Source organism: Pseudovirgaria hyperparasitica (genome assembly GCF_010093815.1).
Source record: "Pseudovirgaria hyperparasitica strain CBS 121739 unplaced genomic scaffold EJ05scaffold_15, whole genome shotgun sequence".
Lineage (NCBI taxonomy): Eukaryota > Fungi > Ascomycota > Dothideomycetes > Acrospermales > Acrospermaceae > Pseudovirgaria > Pseudovirgaria hyperparasitica.
The window spans coordinates 401,366-418,849 of NW_022985563.1; the positions used below are offsets into that span (position 1 = coordinate 401,366).

The 17,484-nt window shown below is 55.0% G+C and overlaps 6 protein-coding genes across 6 annotated transcripts; 4 read left to right on the forward strand and 2 right to left on the reverse strand.

Annotated features, from left to right (window-relative positions):
* Positions 1 to 251: 251 nt before the first annotated feature.
* Positions 252 to 3,185, reverse strand: EJ05DRAFT_488946 (uncharacterized protein; the record flags this gene model as incomplete). Its single annotated transcript, XM_033745755.1, has 1 exon — positions 252 to 3,185. The coding sequence occupies one exon, from the start codon at positions 3,183 to 3,185 to the stop codon at positions 252 to 254; it is 2,934 nt and encodes a 977-aa protein (XP_033597253.1).
* A 3,888-nt stretch (positions 3,186 to 7,073) lies between these two features.
* Positions 7,074 to 8,823, forward strand: EJ05DRAFT_133870 (uncharacterized protein). The gene is made up of 2 exons (XM_033739172.1): positions 7,074 to 7,864; positions 7,992 to 8,823. The coding sequence occupies exons 1-2, from the start codon at positions 7,199 to 7,201 to the stop codon at positions 8,712 to 8,714; spliced, it is 1,389 nt and encodes a 462-aa protein (XP_033597254.1). The 5' UTR covers positions 7,074 to 7,198; the 3' UTR covers positions 8,715 to 8,823.
* Positions 8,824 to 9,373: 550 nt separating this feature from the next.
* Positions 9,374 to 11,296, forward strand: EJ05DRAFT_513726 (cytochrome P450 6A1). Its single transcript, XM_033748459.1, has 4 exons — positions 9,374 to 9,824; positions 9,889 to 10,774; positions 10,879 to 11,037; positions 11,105 to 11,296. The coding sequence occupies exons 1-4, from the start codon at positions 9,496 to 9,498 to the stop codon at positions 11,288 to 11,290; spliced, it is 1,560 nt and encodes a 519-aa protein (XP_033597255.1). The 5' UTR covers positions 9,374 to 9,495; the 3' UTR covers positions 11,291 to 11,296.
* An 881-nt stretch (positions 11,297 to 12,177) lies between these two features.
* Positions 12,178 to 13,573, forward strand: EJ05DRAFT_133918 (uncharacterized protein). Its single transcript, XM_033739173.1, has 2 exons — positions 12,178 to 12,787; positions 13,135 to 13,573. Exons 1-2 carry the CDS (start codon positions 12,507 to 12,509, stop codon positions 13,448 to 13,450), a joined length of 597 nt encoding a protein of 198 aa, XP_033597256.1. The 5' UTR covers positions 12,178 to 12,506; the 3' UTR covers positions 13,451 to 13,573.
* Positions 13,574 to 14,224: 651 nt separating this feature from the next.
* EJ05DRAFT_503750 (uncharacterized protein) lies at positions 14,225 to 15,084 on the reverse strand (the record flags this gene model as incomplete). The annotated part of the gene is made up of 2 exons (XM_033747469.1): positions 14,225 to 14,828; positions 14,882 to 15,084. 2 exons carry the CDS (start codon positions 15,082 to 15,084, stop codon positions 14,225 to 14,227), a joined length of 807 nt encoding a protein of 268 aa, XP_033597257.1.
* A 466-nt stretch (positions 15,085 to 15,550) lies between these two features.
* EJ05DRAFT_443142 (uncharacterized protein) lies at positions 15,551 to 17,407 on the forward strand (the record flags this gene model as incomplete). Its single annotated transcript, XM_033742070.1, has 4 exons — positions 15,551 to 15,782; positions 15,844 to 16,143; positions 16,194 to 16,576; positions 16,628 to 17,407. The coding sequence occupies 4 exons, from the start codon at positions 15,551 to 15,553 to the stop codon at positions 17,405 to 17,407; spliced, it is 1,695 nt and encodes a 564-aa protein (XP_033597258.1).
* Positions 17,408 to 17,484: the final 77 nt, after the last annotated feature.

Consider the following 17,484-nt stretch of genomic DNA (forward strand, 5'->3'; position numbering starts at 1 on the left):
ACGACGACGAGCCTCGGGGTATATGAACATGGGCTTTCCGCTCTCCCCCCTTCTGCCATTCAAATCCGTGCGATGCAACCGGTCATTTGGAACAAACGAAAGAGAGACAGACGATGCGGCGATGTCAAAACGCCTTGAAACTGCTGCTGACAGAGACGCCCAAGAACAACAAGCAAAAACAAAGCGCCACGCTCACTATACAAACATGAGAAAAGTCCCGAGATCGAAAAAAAAAAAAAAAAAAAAGAGAATCAGACCCTCCCCTTCTTTGCACTGCCGCCCAAGTCATAGTCTCTCCATCCGCCCAGGCTGCCCCACGCCGCAAGCACGTCCTCGCTCACGCTACACCGCGTGTCTACGGTCGGGGCCAGACTTTCGCGGTTCACGTTGCGGAACATCTTGCTCTCGCGCCGCACACTCGACCGGCTGCCCGCGCTCCTTCCACTAAGCGTGGATGCGTTTGTGCGCCGCGAGGCCGTGCGGACGGGGATGGCATGGAGATCGAGGGCATGGTCCAGTGAGCACTCGCGCAAAGCTGTTGGAGGTGCTCCTCCGCCTCCTCCGCCTCCTCCGCCTCCGCGACCTGGCATGCCGAGGGTGGACTGGCTGCCTTTCTCGGAAAGGCCAACCAGGGAGACGCGGTTGGTGCTGGAGACAGGAGATATAAAATCGACGACGGAATGGGCGGGAATGACGCTGTCGTCATCGCCGCTGAGACTGGGCTCGCTGTTGGCAACTTTGACGCGAAGATCGTCGTCGTCCGTGGTGCCAGGGGTGGCGGGCGAAGGGAGTGGCGAGGGGGCAGAGATGCTCGCCGAGGCAATGCTTCCAGTGTTGGACGGGGATGGGAGGGGTTGGTGGTGGTGGTGGTGGTCGAGTTGGGCGGCATAAGACGGGGCAGTAGCCGGGCGGGCGTCGCTGGTGACGGCGTCTCGCCAGGTGTGGGAGCAGTTCTTGGGGCCGCCACTGGAGGCAACAGGGACGGGGTTTTGGCCAAGTGCGCCACTACGAAGAATGTCGGAGCTACTGACCCTACTCGAGGTTATGATGCGCGATGGGCGATGCTTATCGGTCTGCGGTAGGGGCACTCGATCACGAGGGGGCGATGGAGTGGCAGCGTCGGAGAAGAAGGTGGATGTTATGGGTGTAGGGGCAGCTGGGAAGGCGTTGATCATCTCAGTCGAAGGAGAGACTGCTTGAGAAACGGCAGAGGTACCGGTGGTATCAGTCGTCTTATCAGCGAGTAGTTGTTGTTCGTCTGTCGGCTTGTCATCCGAGGCGTCTTGTCGAGAATATCTGCCCATGCCAATCGCCGTTTGGAAGCCTTGACTGAAGCTCTGCTTGGCCATTGCAGCTCGCTTCTGGCGCATCATTTCGAGCAAAGCCTCTTCTTCTTCGGTGACAGCCATCAACTTGTGGCCATCACGTGATCGTGTTTCACTCTTTGCCGATTTGCTGCTACGGATACTTTCTGACTCTGCACGCAGTCCTTCCGTCTCGGTCGTCATGTCAAGTCCCGAGGTTCGAGGACGGGCCCTGTCGTCGCGGGTGGAAGAGGATTCGTGCCGCGAGACACTCCTGCTTCTTGATGGGAGGAGGTCAGCGCGGCGTGAGGAGGCATGGTCGGTTTGCGGTAGCGGCAGCGATGGTGCCGGCGCGTACACCATCTGTATCGTACCAGCTTTACTGGAAGACGTAGTCCGAGCACTGACGTTGCTCCGGTTTGAAGGGTGTCTCAAAGCACCGGGTGTCACCTCATAAGCATGCGCTTTCCCTATGATGATCTCGCCTTCAGCACTGGACATGAGACTTTCCCTGACCGGAATCTGCACAGGGGTCGGAAGAGGAACGGCAGCGGACGCGGTGTCTTCTCCGTTGTCGCCTTCTGATGATGACATGGACAGGGCGCTTGTCGTTCTCAAGTCCAGTTGGGCCATGCGGCTTTCTTTGGTCCTGGCAGAAGCAGCTTCAGTCAGATTACTAGTGACCGAATAGGCGCTCGACTTGCGAGAGGGATATGCGGGTCTCTGCTGCTGAGTGGGAGAGATGATGTCTGAAGGAGCCGGCTCTTTCCGCGCAAGATCTTGGTTACCAGACATTTGATACTTTTCCCACTGCAAGGCTTGACCATTGACCAAGACTTTGCCCAAAGAGCTCTTGCGCCTCGGCAGCTTGATCGGCACTTGTTCGGTAGGGGTTGGTGTGTCGGCAGTGTCGTCTTCGTCACTCGACAGGGCGTCGAACCAGTGCTGGACGCCCTTGGGAGGTCTCCTGACATTTGTCTTGGCACGCTCCAGTGGATCTGCCGAGCGAATGTTTGGTGATGGTTGGCGGAGAGAGCTGTCGGTCGAGGCTTGGCTTCGAATGGATTTGGTGTATTGATTTTGGCCCCGAGCAAAGTATTCGGACGAGAGGGAGATTTGTGAGGGAGAGTTTACAAACTTGTTCGGTGAGAGGAGACCATTGTGGTCATGCTGATGGGCCCTGGGTCTGGGAAAGAGCTTGGACAGGTCCAGCCTGGATGGCTTGCGTGACGACTTTTCTTTCCGTGATTTTGATGCTGTAGAAGCAGATGTTGTTGATTTCGAGTCCTCATCCGCGGTCGAGATGTGCACAGGGGTATATCCTTTCCTCAGGGCCATGTCTCTCACAGCCGAGTTGGACGTCTGCTGCGAAACGGAGAGGGGTATCCGTTTGGAGTCGTAGTAGGAACGGATTGTCGAAGAGGAGTTCTTGTGCGAGACATGATGGAGGGTGGAAGTAGTGACTGAGGATATGGCAGAGTAGTCTTCGATACCAAGGGCATTGGAGGAAGCGCGAGAGCCAGTCGGGGGACGCAGACTGCCGAGTTGAGGGGGCAGAACCAGTCGTTCGGTCGAGTCGTAGGGTGTTGCTTCGGGCTCATACGAGAGGTCGGCAGTGGTGGCAGGTATAGGTAGGTTGGGTGCAAGTCGTCTGCTGTTGTTGTGGTGGTGGTGGTGGTGTGAGGGTGTGGCGGTGTGCAATGGAGCCGGCGAGGAAGTTGGAGTGGTGACGGGCAGACGTGCATGACCCAGCAGCCTCTCTGCCTTTGAATTGCTTATGGAGCCATCTATCCGCACGATTGGGACCCTCTCTTCGGTGACGAGATTGGATGAAGCATTGCTCTTGCGCCGAGTGAAACCGAATCTTGAGCTTCGTCCCATTGTAGGTGCATGTCAAGACGACCCACAGGCGGGTATGTAGGCGTCGGTCGGAGGATTGATGTGACAAGAGGGAGTTTGGAGGAGTGGTCTCGTTTCGCGGAGGTGCTGGCTGCAGGGACGAAGAGTCGGCAGGTCGAGAGGGTATGGAGGAATTGAAAGTGGAAGATCTAGAGGCCAGCTCGCATGATGGAAGAAGGGTAATGGTAAGTAGGAGAGGGAAGCGAGGTATTACAGAAGAGGCGAGACCGCAGGGAGGATGGAGGGGTGGAGGAATGACGGTCCCAGAGGAGTAGTCGAGCGCACATCCAAAGTCCGGTAGGGGTGGTGGAGCGAAGAAGGGGATTTACGGCGAGATATGAGGCGACAGGGGGAGACCACGGCCGCGGAGGGGGGAGGAGAGGGATTATACAGGGAGTTGTAGGAGCGGTAGTAGTAGTAGAAGAAGAAGAAGGGAATAGAATGTGGGGAGGAGGTTGTAGATGTAGATGCAGTTGGCTGTAGTAGCTATAGGAGGAGGAGTAGTATTAGTGGTAGGAGTAGTAGTAGTAGTAGTAGTAGTAGTAGTAGTAGTAGTAGTAGTAGTAAGTAGTAGTAGTAGAGAGAAGGGCGTCAGGAAGTCAAGGGTGTGGTGGCGTAGTTTTGACAGGTCAGGACCGACAGACAGGTCAATGGACAGCGAGCAATTGGCATGGGATTATAATATTAGAAAAAGCGACAGGACGAAGGATGCAAGAGAAGGAAAGGAAGTGATGGAATTGAGTGAAAGAGTAATTATGGGATGTATGGTGGGTGGTATGCTGCCTGTTCCCTGTCGGACTCTTGACTCTTGGCCAGCAGCGTAGGTGAAGGGGGGGGCCTAGCTGGCAGCAGCAGCAGCAGCAGCAGCAGCACAGTCCAGCGTGCGGCCAGGCTATCAATCCTCCCGCCAAAAGCAGAGGAAGAAGAAAGACAGTAACTAATTATTAGAATCATGTTCGATTATGATGATGGTTGTTGTTGTTGTCTTGGTTGTGTGTAGGGCGTCAGGGAGGGGAATGACATGCAGCAAGCTAATAGAAGTGTAGAGCAGTCTGTCCGTCGGGTGTGACTCCGGTGCGTGTGTGTGCCTGTCCTGTGCCTCGACTACATGCTACATGCTACTACTGTAGGCTGTCTGCACGATGCAGGTTGCATGCACTGCCATGCAGCAGCACGGAGAGTATCAGGCATTCATTAATTGATCAATCAATCAAGAAGAAGACAAGCCAGACGAGAGAGAGAGACACACACACACACACACAGACAGACAGAAAGGAATGGGAATTGGGATGTGCGACTAGGTTTGTTAGGGAGGGGGGGGACACGGGCACTGGCGAGGCTCCTGTTCAGTGATAGTGATCAGTGATGTGTGTGTGTGTGTGCGTCAGTCATCCTGGAGTTGTGGTGGTGGTGACAGTGACAGTGACGGCTATTAAGCCGACTATTGAGGTGGAGTCAGGGCAAGTCAGGGCAAGTCAGGGCAACGTGGGCGGTCGACGGCGCGAGAATGGGCGGGTGGGTCAGCAAGAATAGGCTGCTGCTTGGCTGCTGCTTGGCTGCTACTAGGCTGCCACTACCGGATCTGTCCCCCTAAGCTCAAGGTCGAGGCTCAGAGCTAAGAAAAAGGCTTAAAGAAGGGCCTGCACCCCTCCCCTAGAAAACACAGACGAGTTTGGCTCTCTCTCCAGTCTCCAGGGCTGACAATGTGTCATGGTCCACCGCCAATTCTGTAGGGGGCCATCCATGCTGCTAATTACATACACTATACATCCATGCTGACCACAAACTTGTCGACGTGGAGAGAGAGAGAGAGAGAGAGAGAGAGAGAGAGAGGGACTGAGAAAGAGGTATTGCTTCCTGTGCGCAAGTCCAAGACTGCGCGATGAGACACAGGAAAACTCCGTTGTGTGGAGATTAGACTGCAGAATCGAGCAATCCAGCGTCACACGATTCTCCATCTTCACTTTACTCACTCAATCAGCCTTGCGCCATCCATCAATCCACATGGCCATGGACAGAGCAACAGGAGAGACAGACAGCCAGACAGCCAGACAGACAGCCTACAGGGATCCCGCTGAGCCCGCAGCCCTAACCAACCCTCCCTACCTACACTACTACATGCCACACACAACGCCAATAATTATGTGCATGAACCCAACAACCTAATCAATCTCTCAACTCTCTAAACTGATACTGTCATACCTTCTTAAAACTTGCACTTCTCCTCCGAATTAATCAATCGCCTTTTTGTTTGCCCTTCTTCGCTAATTACCTGCCTCGGTCTGCGTGCATAGGTAGGGGGGTCTACAGTACTGATCTCTCTCATTTCAACCGTGGGCGCGTGCGTATATACCACTATCACTACACCACCGACAACCCAGCATCTCAATCCATCGCCCGTCCCTCTAGCTTCACCCAGCACCACCTAATAATTACCTACTCCGCCAGTTCTACAAATCAGGCAAAAAAGAAAAACAATAAAATAAAATAAAAACCGGGGAGGGGTCCTCTAGATCTCCTGAACCATCTGATCTTTCGCGAGAGATCAGGGTCAAGACTCTCAAGACGCCCATCCCTGGCTTCTGCTTTTCTTCGCGTGTGTCGGTGCTCTATCTTAGATGATGATGGGACGATGGAAGATCCACCAGGCCAAAAGTCGCCGATGAACTCCTTGAAAGGTAAAATAGAATATTCATCGTCGTTGGTATTAATTGGTGACAAGTCTTGGTCCTTTGCTTAATCATAGTAGCGTCGAAACTTGGTCCCAGGAATAATTAATCGTAGACTCCACGCACACTGCACACCTCCTATCCTATCATGTCCGAATCCGGTTGGTCTACGGGTCCTGCCCCTTACCTACTTACCACCTCGCTCCGCCATCTCCACGCCACCCGTCCGTCAAACAACTACAATACACGGCACCTCTCCCTTAATACGTCCTGCGCGTTTCAATAGGAAATAGTGCTGGCTGGACACTAAGATCAGATTCTAGATTCACCCCCTCTTCGGCACTAATTAAATCAGCTACAGCTTAGGCTACCTGGGTTGTTGGTTAGTAGTAGGCTCAGGCTCAGGCTCAGGCTCCGGCACCACGCATTATTGACAGACCCGCCCGGCTGCATGCTGTCGCGTGCGCAAGCCTCCCTCGCCGGCACGCGATGAATACACTTTGCTCTCTTTGCACGACACACTCTTGCACGACACTCTCTTGCACGACAATGCTCGGTTGAAACGTGCGTGTCTTGCATGCAATTTCGCTGCCTCAACACGTTTCGCGAGTTGGTTGGATTTGGTTAGAGCATCACCTTACTGTCTTCAAGCCGCACGTCCCCATTGGCATGTTTGCTGCTGTATGCAGGTGATTGCTGACCCATACAGACAGCCCTGTCGTCGGAAACATGCAACACCGCATCAAGCAAAAAGCATTTCAATCCTCAACGGGTGCTGCTTGTGCTACTATTTCGAGCTCGCCGTCTCTATATTTGGCTGTGCTTACTTAACTCGTCCTATGCATGAACGGACCCCAACGATCGACCGCCAGCCAGCAACATGGAGCTGTTGAGCAGCCCACAGCAGTCAACCTCAATCAGAGTCCCGTACACCGTATCCTCCGGCAGATCGTGTCGTCGTATCTATATTTTTCGTAATTGCTGCCTCGACTTCAGCGCGAAGGATCGCACGTGTGATGGGACCTGGGGCGGGCTGCCAGACAGAGGTATCAGTCCTACGCAGCCCAGTCGTTGAGGTACCGCTATTTCTGTCCCCACCGCGGATCTGCGCGTGACGTCGTGCTGAATCCTTCGCAACTGTTGCAACCACCAAACTTTGGTAGCAACTCACTTCAATACACTTTGCCACGCCCACGCCTGAACCCATCTCCCTATGCCTTCTTCACTTGCCGACTTCTCTTACAACAAACAAACCCAATTGTCGTCTCGATACTGCCACCTGGTACACCTTTCCTTCCCCCGGCCTTCTCCAATCCAACCGCAAGCATGGAAGCACTACACCCGTCCCGCGAATCAATGGAGCTCGCGGAGCCACCGAAGCCTTCTCCGTTCTTGGCACTCCCGGGCGAGATTCGAAACTCCATCTACGATTACGCGGCCGACTGGAACGACGTTGGACGAACCATTGAACGCATCCATCGTCAGGTACAGCAGAAACTCAACCATCGGACCCCCAAAGGTCCCGCCATCTACGACAAGGAAGTGTGGGATGCCGTCGTTGCCCAGGCGTCGCCAAAGCGGACTCCAACCATCTTCTTGCTGAACCGTCGGACTTATGCCGAAGCACGTGCTCGACTGGAGAAGAAGCCATTGCTGTTGCCTGCCTTGCTGCCCAGGTGTGTCGTTCTCCTGTGGAGGAGCAATCGTCGTGGGAACGGCCAGGACTATCAGAATACAAAATGGTGCCTCGAGAATCTGATCTCGACCGCGACGCTGCAGTCCGTTCCTGATCTTACCGTCACGGTACAGCCGTTCATCGACTTTTTGATTCCGTCGGGATATCTGCCATGGCCGGAGCGGTCATGGCACTGGCCACTCGCTCCGTTCAGCAACATCAATGAGGACAATCTGCTGGCGTGGGAGACCAGACACTTGACAGTCGTGTTCCCAAGAGCGTATCCGGTCAACTACTTGCAGAGCACTATTCGTGAGGTGGGTCTTTTTATTTTCAGGTTCGGTCACGATTGAATGATGGAAGCCTACTCGAACATCACACATCCGAGACCCGAGACTCGGTCGAGACGCCTTTGATATCTCAACATGCTGATACCCAGACCAGATCGAGCGAACTCTTCTCCCTTCAGCCCGGCTCACGATATGCCTCTCTCTCCCCGACACAACCGGATGGTCAATCCTGCCACGGTCTTCAATCCCGATCAATTCCCGTTCACACTCCCACCTAGGCCTCCCCTCGAGCGCCCAAAAGCGTGCCCTCGCAATGCCACCGCCAGTCCCCCGACCCTACGTCTCCCCCCTCCGCATCGCCCTCACAACGGCCGCATTCTACCTCCTCCCCCTCGTCCTAGTCGCCGCCCTCACCGCCATCCTCCCACCCTCAATCCGCAGCTCGCTCTCCCCCAGTCTGCAAACCTGGTCCCTCGCCTTCACCGCACGCATCTCCTTCCGCCTCTTCCTCTACGACCTCATGACCACCTTTGACATCCTCCTCTCGCCGCACCCGCACCCGCACGCCCCGCTCTGGTCCTGGTCCGCCCTGACCCGCGCCCAGCTCAGCCCGCTGTACTATCCCCTGCTGTACGCCTCCCAACTCGTCCGCCCGTTCCGCGTCAGTCCCGTGAGCAAGATGGCCCTGGGCGTGGTGTTTTTGTACGGTGGTACCTGGCACACGCCGGGGGATTGGCAGCAGGGTGTGGCGTTTGTGAGTGGCGGGTGGACGTTTTGGGCGTGTACGCTGGCGAGCTTTGGATGGCGCTATTGGCAGGAGAGTGTGCTGGACTTGGGCGCGTTCTTTCCGGGGAGGAGGCTGTGGATTGGGATTTGACCTGATGCGGGGGGGGATGCATCACTGTAGAAGAATGGGAACGAGAGCGTGGAGATGGGAAGGGAGATGGACATGTACATGTATATGTAGCCGACCTATCGTGCACAGCAGATAGATTAAACAAAACGCCACACTCTTGTAGCGTGAGCCATGCTACGTGCACTAGTATCACTCAGAACACACGAACCAAGTGTCTGCCAGCTCTCCGTCTACCCAAATGCATCTCATCTCTCAACTCCCTCTCCAACATGCACGCACGTCCGGGATCAGCGAGTATTTTGTTCCGCGGGACGAAAAAGAAGAAGAAGAAGAAGAAGAAGAAGAAGAAGAAGAATGTTACTCTTTTTGCTATGGAAAGAAGATAGGACTATTCACTATTCTTATACCGTTTCTTCCTTGTAGCGTCTTATATATAAACTACAAGTAGCTATATATGTTTAATGTAAGCGTGTGAGTTATTATAGGTTGCTAGGAAAGAAAGAGATGGTACACGTCCGAGGGGTCCATCGATAGGGAGGCACTAAGACTGCCTAGCTTTAGGCAACCAGCGGATCCATCTTACCATCGGATGGAATAGGAGTACTACCGCCGTTTCCCCGGTGTTGTGCTGTGCCAGATGGATCTCGGATGGCTCTGAGTCCGGGCGCACCGCTACGGTAACTAACGTCACTTCACAAGCACAAGTGCTACATGAACGTTTACTAAAGACGGCGCTCATCATGAATCCCCTCACAGCCCTCCCAAGTTCCCTCCATCTCCAGCATCCCAAAAATCACAAGATATGGATACTGTCAAGACGTGGGCCGCGACCGACGGCTCCGTGAAAGCTGCCGTGCTCGTCGCTCTCATCCTACTCTCCACACTAGCAACATATCTACTCCAGCAACCAGGCTTCCCGGAGAATGCTCCGAAACTCCATCATGAGGACCGCTGGGTGGTCGGCACGCGGGCGTACTTTAGCAAGCGCTGGGACTTTTTCAGAGACGCGGCGGCCCGGAGCGCCACGGGGATGTGGTCCTTCCATGTTGGCCGGCTTCCCATCATCGGGCTCAGCGGTCCCGAGGGCCGGAAGGTGTTTTTCGAGAGCAAGCAGCTGGACATGAGCAAAGGGTGCGTATCATATCACCCCGACAGTAAATCCTGAACTCATCTTTTGACAACCTCCACCCCCCAGATACGCCGTCCTCTTCGGCCAATCCCCCGACGTCGACCCCATGGCCCCCGACGACAAAGACCCAAGCAAACAATCAAACTACATCCTCACCACCCTAACCCGCCTCCTCAAGCGCGAAAACATGCCCTCCCTCCTCGCCCGCATCCTCAAAGACGTCCGCGCCAACCTCTCCACCCTCGCCACCACCACCCCCTCTTCATCCCCCCAAACAATCGACCCCTTCGCCACCATCTACGCCCACATCGCCCAACTCACAACCCGCACCTTCGCCTGCGACGCCCTCGCCGACAACCCCACCAACCTCGCCTCCATCCTCTCCAACTTCGCCGCAATCGACAAATCCGCCACCCCTCTCACAATGATGTACCCGCGCATCCCCACCCGCGCCTCCATCTCCCGCTTCCTCGCCGGCATCCGCCTCTACAGACTCATCGACGCCGTCGCCCGCGCCCGCATCGCCTCCTCCGGCCTCCGCCCCAACGACCCCCTCCAATCCCTCCTCGACCAGGGCCACACAGCAGATAAAATCGTCGGCTTCGTCGTCAGCGCCCTCTTCGCGGGGATGGTTAATACGGGGCTTAATACCGCCTGGACGCTCTGCTATCTTGCCTTGGATCCGGTCTGGTTGGCTCGTGCGCGCGAGGAAGTGCGCGGTGCGCTTGATAGGCATGTTCCGGAGGCGGAGGTGCCGGGGCGGAGACAGAGGACGCTGGACAGGATATGCGGGGTTCCGCTTCAGGCTTGGGAGGCGGAGTTTCCGGTCTTGGAGTGGTGTGTTCGGGATACGATGCGGATTCATATGCAGGGTGCGGCGCTGAGGGCGAATTTCTCGGGCAGGGAGGTGGGGTTGGGGAGGGGGGAGGTGGTGCCTGATCGGACGTTTGTGGTGAGTTTTGTCTTGTCGTGTTGGCATGTTGGACGGGGTATCAGGCGAGGGGAAGGGAAGGGAAAGGAGAGGAAGAAAGGAAGACGTGCTAAACGGTCTACTAGGTCTACCATACAGCCGACATCCACCTCGACGAATCCGTATACCCGGACCCGCTCCGCTGGGACCCGGGACGCTATATGCCTGAGCGTGCCGAGGACAGGGGTGCGCATCTTGCGTTTTTGGGCTGGGGCGCGGCGCGGCATCCGTGTTTGGGGAAGGCGGTATGTGTATACTCCCCAGATCCACCTATTCACAAACCACGAACACAAACTAATAACAAAACAACAGTTCGCAAAACTCGAAATGACAACCACCCTCGCTGCCTTCATCACGCTGTTCGACTTTTCCCTCGTGGATTTGAAAGGGGAGCCGTTGGCACGTTTGCCGGCGCCGGATCGCAATCAGTGGCAGATTGAGGGGCCGCGGGGGCCGGTGCGGATGAGGGTTGGGCGGAGGGAGGGGGTTGTTTTTTAGGGTGCGTTTAGGGTTGGGGTTTGGGAGGGGGGTTTGGGGAGGAGGAGGAGAGGAGGAGAAGAGAGAGGGGATGGGATGGGGAAGATTAGGGGGATGGGGAAGATTAGGGGGGAGGACGATCACGCATCGCAGACCGTGGCAGGATATCATGAATACATCAACACCCAACACTCAGCTCCATATAGTAACTCAGATACGAGATCGATGAATGGACGGTAGTTATGTAGGTACAAGAATAACACAAAAAGAAAACAAAAAAAAACCGGAACTTTCGCATCTCCACAGCCCCGGATCTCCACTCCATCCCGGTGCGCGGCATACGTCACACGTCATACGGATATACATTATATCACACACCCCAGCCCCAACCACCCAATCCACCTTCCGGGAAATCTCCAATCACGCCAGCCTCTCTTGAGGTACTGTACTGTATACTGTCTGTCGTTGCAATGGATAGATACTGCCCCCGTGCGTGTGTGTACGTAGCACGGTATAATTAACTGGCTGCGAGGAATCGCCATGGCACACACAGCATGATAACTTTATGATACTGCGCCCCTGGCTACGGGACAGGAGTGGCTTGGCGAAGTAGAGTGTAGTATAGTAGGGAAGAGTGTGGGATGGGATGGGATGGGGTGTGTTGAGAGGGTATGGAGTGTATTGAGAGGGAATGGAATGTATTAAGATGGAATGGAATGTATTAAGATGGAATGGAATATATTGAGCGAGAATGGAATGTATCGAAATAGAATGGAATAGGATGGAATGTATTGAAAGGCAATGGCACGGCACGAAATGGATCCCCACCCTCAATTCCCCATCCCGCACCCCCCCCATAAACTCCGAATTCCGCATTCCGCAATTCCGAACCCAATCCGTCCGCCACCCGACCAACCAACCAACCACCTTGCTAATTGACCGATTGCGCGCGAGGAAATCTGATACTCCGTTGGTTATTCACATTCATTTGCTCGATGATCTGGCTTGAGGGTGATTCTAGAGTGTCTGGTGGGGATGTGGATGTGATGGGGATGGATGGATGTATGTATGTATGCTTGGGGAGTTGTGTGAGGTGTTGATTGAGTGAGTGGCTGGGTTAATTATGGGCGTGTGTGGTGTGGTTTGTGGTAATGGAATAGTATAGATGACGTCCCTTCTTCGGGGGAAACGGGATTATATGTAACATGACGTGTTTGTATTATTCTTTATTCGCCTGATGATATGGTGTTGCGGCGTTGTCTATATCCCGGTGTTGTTATGTTGTTGTGTTTATATCGTCCTGCTTTCATCCTACACCCGCCCTCTATTCTCCTCTATTGCCATCATGTCTCCCTCCATGCCCGTCGTTCGTCTCGGAGATATATCCCGGAGACAGAGGGGGCTGGAGTACATGGCTCCATGCATGACGCATGAGAAGAGGCGGGTTCGGGTGTTTTGCAGAGAGAGAGAGGGAGAGAGACGCCGTGTGGGCTCGTATATAGCCTTCCTGGATCCTGCGTGGGTATTGTTTCTGTATCTACTACATCTTCTGTTCATACACACATACAACCACCACCACAACACTCACCAACCACCAACCAACAAACCCAGAAAACCCAACAAACCCAAAATGAAATCCCCCTCCCCACTCCCATCCCTCCTCACCCTCACCATCTCCCTCACCCTCACCACCATCCCCCTCGCCACCGCAGACAAAGACTGGACCTGGACCGAATCCTGCGCCGTAAGTCCCTCTTTTCCTCCTCACTCCCACCCTTATCCCTTCCCCGCTCCTCCCCCCCCATTTCCCCTCCCCCTTTCCCTCCCCTCATCCCCCCCCTCAACACAATCTAACACCCCCCAAGTCCCCCTGCGCCCCCGACTTCTCCCAAACCAACATCCGCGCCCTCTGCGCCGACCCCCCCGCCCTCTCCTCCGTCTCCGCCTGCATCGCCAGCGCCCCCGCATGCGCCAGTCCCACCGACGCGCGCGACAAGGTCCGTCAGAGCGTCGCGTCGCTTTGTGGTGATGTTACGGCTACGTCTGTCTCTACTGCCAAGCCGTCTAGTACTCAACCTGGCGAAGATGGTGATGATGGTGATGGTGATGGTGATAATGGTGATGATGGTGAAAGCTGGGGCAACAACGGGCCCTGGACAGGCAAAGACGGGCCGCACATGACGGCGGGTGGAGGAGGGCCGTTTGGCGGTGGGTGGGGGCCGTGGGCGCATTCGGGGGCGGGGTGGATGAGTGATGGGGCAGCTCAGGGAGCGTGGACGCGGTGGTGGGAGAATGGGGATTGTCCTGCTTCGGAGTGGGCGGGGTGGACGAGTGGGAGTTGGAGTCGGGAGGCTGTGAGTATTTTACTTTTTTTTGCCTTTCTTTTGTTCGCTTTGGGTTTGCTCACTTCCCCCTTTGTTCTGTGTGTCATGGAAGGTGTTGGTACTGACAGCCACAGGACTGGACGACGTGGAGCGGGTGTAGTGCGACGACGACGGCGACGGTGGTGACTACCACGGTGAGCGGGACGGAGAGCGTGTATACGAGTCTGGAGACGCGGGTTGCGCAGGTGACGGGCGGGGCGGTGCAGACTGGTGGTGGTGATGGGAGTGCGCCGGGTTCTGGGGCTGGGAGCGTGGGGACGGCGATTAGTAGGGAGATGGTTGGGTTTGGGGTGGCTTTTGCTGCTGTGTTTGGTATTATGGTTGCGCTTTGATGGGTGATTGGGTGATTGATATATGTATGATGCTGAGTCGGATTGGGGATCTCTCCGACGTCTTCAATGAGGAATTTGTGACTGCGATTGTAGAATAGTGGAACGGTGGACCGCGAAGTTGTTCGGCTGTTGAAAGGATTCGTCATTCGAAGATGGTTGACTGGTTCTATTGTGTGCTTCGAGGCAACGGATATTTAGATAATGTACAACATCCAACCACTCACAATCCCCACCAATCGCTACGTAAATACAGATCGTTGTGACGGACTGCCTCTGCCCCTTTCGTACAGCCACTTGTTGTTCAGGCCCACGCTCGCGGGCTTACTGGCCGACGCTGGTGTCGGCGTGGGTGGAGTGCTCCCGCCAAAGCTCGTGGTCGAGTCCATAAAGTGACTAACCGCCAGTGGGCTTTGTGATCCGTAGCTCAGTCTTCGGGTTGCGTCCTCGCCAGTCCGACGCTTCAACAAAGGACTGGAATCCCGCTTGAGCGGCGATGGAGAGAAAGAGTTGCTCTCTTGCCCACGGCCTGCGAGGGGCGACGAGTTCGCCGACCGCGCAGTGCCAGGCTGAGCCCTGACGCTGCTCCCAAGGCTAGACGCGCTTCGAGGTGTCGATCTAGCGTATCGTGGTGGAGTTATGTATTGCGAGCCCGGCGTCAAAGGTGCGTTCGAAGGAGGAAGTCCGAGCAGGGCGCGCTGGGACGGAGTGAGCGGTATGTCGGAGAGGTCGTCGGCCTTTGTGTAGAGCGGCTTCAACGCATAGATAGCATTGCCTAGAAACACAGCTCTGACCGCCCAATACAAGTAGCCAAGCTTGGTGCTGGACGCAGGGAAAAGGTTGAATCTAGGCGCCTGTCAATACTCGTGCTGGCAGAAAGCAGCTCTTGGACATCGTACATGAACGGTATGAAGCGATACAAGATGTGTGGAACGACAAAGGTCGAGATGAAGGCGAGAGCATTCCACACAATGGCGTGTACGTTCTGTTCGTTGAACGTCTTTGCGCCGATGCGCTTGTTGATCTCGTCAAGCCGGGGATGCCGCCATGCTCCCGTAGGTGTAGCCGAGGCGGCTTTCGGGGTTGCAGGTGCAGAAGCCATGACCGAGCTTGGGGAGAGCTACATGATGTTTAGTCGTCTTCAATCGAAAAGGTCGCGATGCTGGCGGTGGACATACCTCTTCAACGAGAATTCTCTAGAGTTGATCCTAGACCTGCCGTTAGTAAGTTAGTTGGTGAGCTGGGGAGCAATCGCGGGTTAGTCCATAGTGCAATTGTCCAACTGTCGTGACGTTGAGATTGAAGTGAAGCAGCTCCAAAGACGGTGGATCCCAGACACAACAGGTGGAGTGGGATTGTTTGGGCAACGGCCCTGGAGCGCGCTAAGGGGTTACGCTAGCACGTGATGTCAAGCCGCCACATCTTGCGCCACAACGGGGAATCATCAGTTCAGGTGGAGTGACGTTGGACCATCGGGCTATCTTTTATGCTCCGCGCCTGGCAAGCTTCAATCAGGCTCTCTCTCTCTCTCTCTCTCTCAACCCTCCTCTTCACACCATCTTACAATCATGGCTGGCATAGTGGAACAAATCGACAACCTCCTGGCTGACCTCTTTGCCGGTTGGAACAGCTATTCCACCGGTCTTGTCGCAGTCATTGTCCTCTTCGTCGTTTGGGTCATCACCGAATCCAAAGATCCCGATACCCATCCCCTCCTCCTCGCTCGACAGTCGCAAGCTTCATATGTCCGCCAGCCTGGCGAGTCAGCCGTCTACAGGTCTCCGGAAGTACCATACGGATGTGTGTATCTCAAACACCCCCACGTACCATGCGTTTAAACAACAGCGCTGACACTGTCCAGACCCTCTCCGCTCCGGTCTCAACGTACGCGCTCCCGGAGCCCCGATATACGCTGCCGGTAAAGATGGAGATCTGCGAGACATATGGAAAAGAGTTACCGGCGAGCTGCCCATCGACAAAGACGAAAGCGGACAGCCGGGCAAGATCTTGACCGTCTATGGTAAAGAAGACATTGATGATCACAACATCGCGGACTTGTCCAAGGAGATTGCCATAATCGGGAAGCACTTGACTAGCAATGGCGCAAACAGGGTTGCAGTGTATATGCCAAACTCCGTCGAGCTTCTTCTCGTTCTCTTCGGTTTGTACAGAGTCAATACACGGTTGCACGCAGATGCTAACTCTCAGTAGCTGGAGCTTTCTATGGGTTTACAGTTATTCTGCTGCCATACAACCAATCGCATCCGAATCTTGCGGGTCTTCTGAATACTACAGGCGCCGATGCTCTCGTCGCCGCTGCTGGATCATTCCCCCTAGAAGATATCAGCAGACAAGCCATTTCGCTGAAGCAGGTCATCTGGAGTGTTGAGAAGACCAGTAGGCATGTTGGCTGGAGCGAGGTCCCCGCGGGCATTGGCGGAAAGGTCGATGTGTCCGTTCTGCATGAGCTTGTAAAAGACGGCAAAGCCAGTGCAGAATTGCCAAACGACTCCACCACTGAGCCTGGGAATGTCGTCTTCGTTTGGCAAGACACTGAAGGCAAAGGCGGCGAAGTCATTGAATTTACCCAAAAGGTCAGCTTTCTAGCAGCAAAGCACAATGCGCATTGATTGACTTCAATCTAGAACATCGTCGCAGCAGTAGCCGCTCTCGGTTCAGCACTCCCCCCGCAACAGCGATTCACCAAGTCCGACATGTTTCTTCCTGCCGAGTCTCTGACGCACAGCTATCCCTTGGCCCTCACTCTGTCTGCTCTATTCACCAGGACAAATGTTGCGCTTACCTCTGTAGCTGGAACCGGTGTTGACCTGGGTATGGCCATTCGTAGCGTAGCCCCAACAATCCTAGTCGCATCTGCCGAAAGTGCTGCCAAACTCCACAAGTCAGCCACAACATCCCTTACCGATGCAATGAAGAAGCTTGGTCACTACATGGCGACACGCACTTTGGCGGCTGGACGCATGCCAGCCGGTTCCCTGGCTGCTGCCGTGGACAACAAGGATCCAGCTGCTGCCTCTCCTGGTAAATTGCGCCTCATCTTCATCTCTGAGCGCATCGGTGCCAATACTCCACCTCTGACCTCCAATGATCTCTCCGACCTCCGCATCTTCACCAAAGCGCGCGTTGTATACGCTCTCACGTCCGCGAAAGTAGCCGGAGCCATATCTCAAACCAACGTGTATGACTACCGTCGTGGCATAGGTGAATCAGAAAATAAGCACTCGCACTTTGGTGTACCCGTGAGCTCAGTCGAGATCAAGATGACAGACACTGCAACCCACAGAACGTCAGACGATCAAGTTTCTGGCGAGATCACTGTGACTGGACCTGCTGTCGCCGGTGGACAGGTGTCGCTGGGCGTCAACGGCACATTTAGAGATGACAACACATTGGCCTACGCTTAAACACGTCTTGTCTGGGATCTAGTTATATCAGTCTATCACCGATTAGCGGGCTTTGGATATTTATGTATGAATGAATG

Bases quoted from the DNA above. Each gene is read 5' to 3' on its own strand.
- EJ05DRAFT_133870 (XM_033739172.1), top strand. From the start codon at position 7,199: ATGGAAGCACTACACCCGTCCCGCGAATCAATGGAGCTCGCGGAGCCA. The intron at 7,865-7,991 runs GTGGGTCTTTTT...TACCCAGACCAG, and splicing joins TGCAGAGCACTATTCGTGAG to ATCGAGCGAACTCTTCTCCC.
- EJ05DRAFT_133918 (XM_033739173.1), top strand. From the start codon at position 12,507: ATGATATGGTGTTGCGGCGTTGTCTATATCCCGGTGTTGTTATGTTGT. The intron at 12,788-13,134 runs GTGGGTATTGTT...ACACCCCCCAAG, and splicing joins ATAGCCTTCCTGGATCCTGC to TCCCCCTGCGCCCCCGACTT.
- EJ05DRAFT_513726 (XM_033748459.1), top strand. From the start codon at position 9,496: ATGGATACTGTCAAGACGTGGGCCGCGACCGACGGCTCCGTGAAAGCT. The intron at 9,825-9,888 runs GTGCGTATCATA...TCCACCCCCCAG, and splicing joins CAGCTGGACATGAGCAAAGG to ATACGCCGTCCTCTTCGGCC. The intron at 10,775-10,878 runs GTGAGTTTTGTC...ACGGTCTACTAG, and splicing joins TGCCTGATCGGACGTTTGTG to GTCTACCATACAGCCGACAT.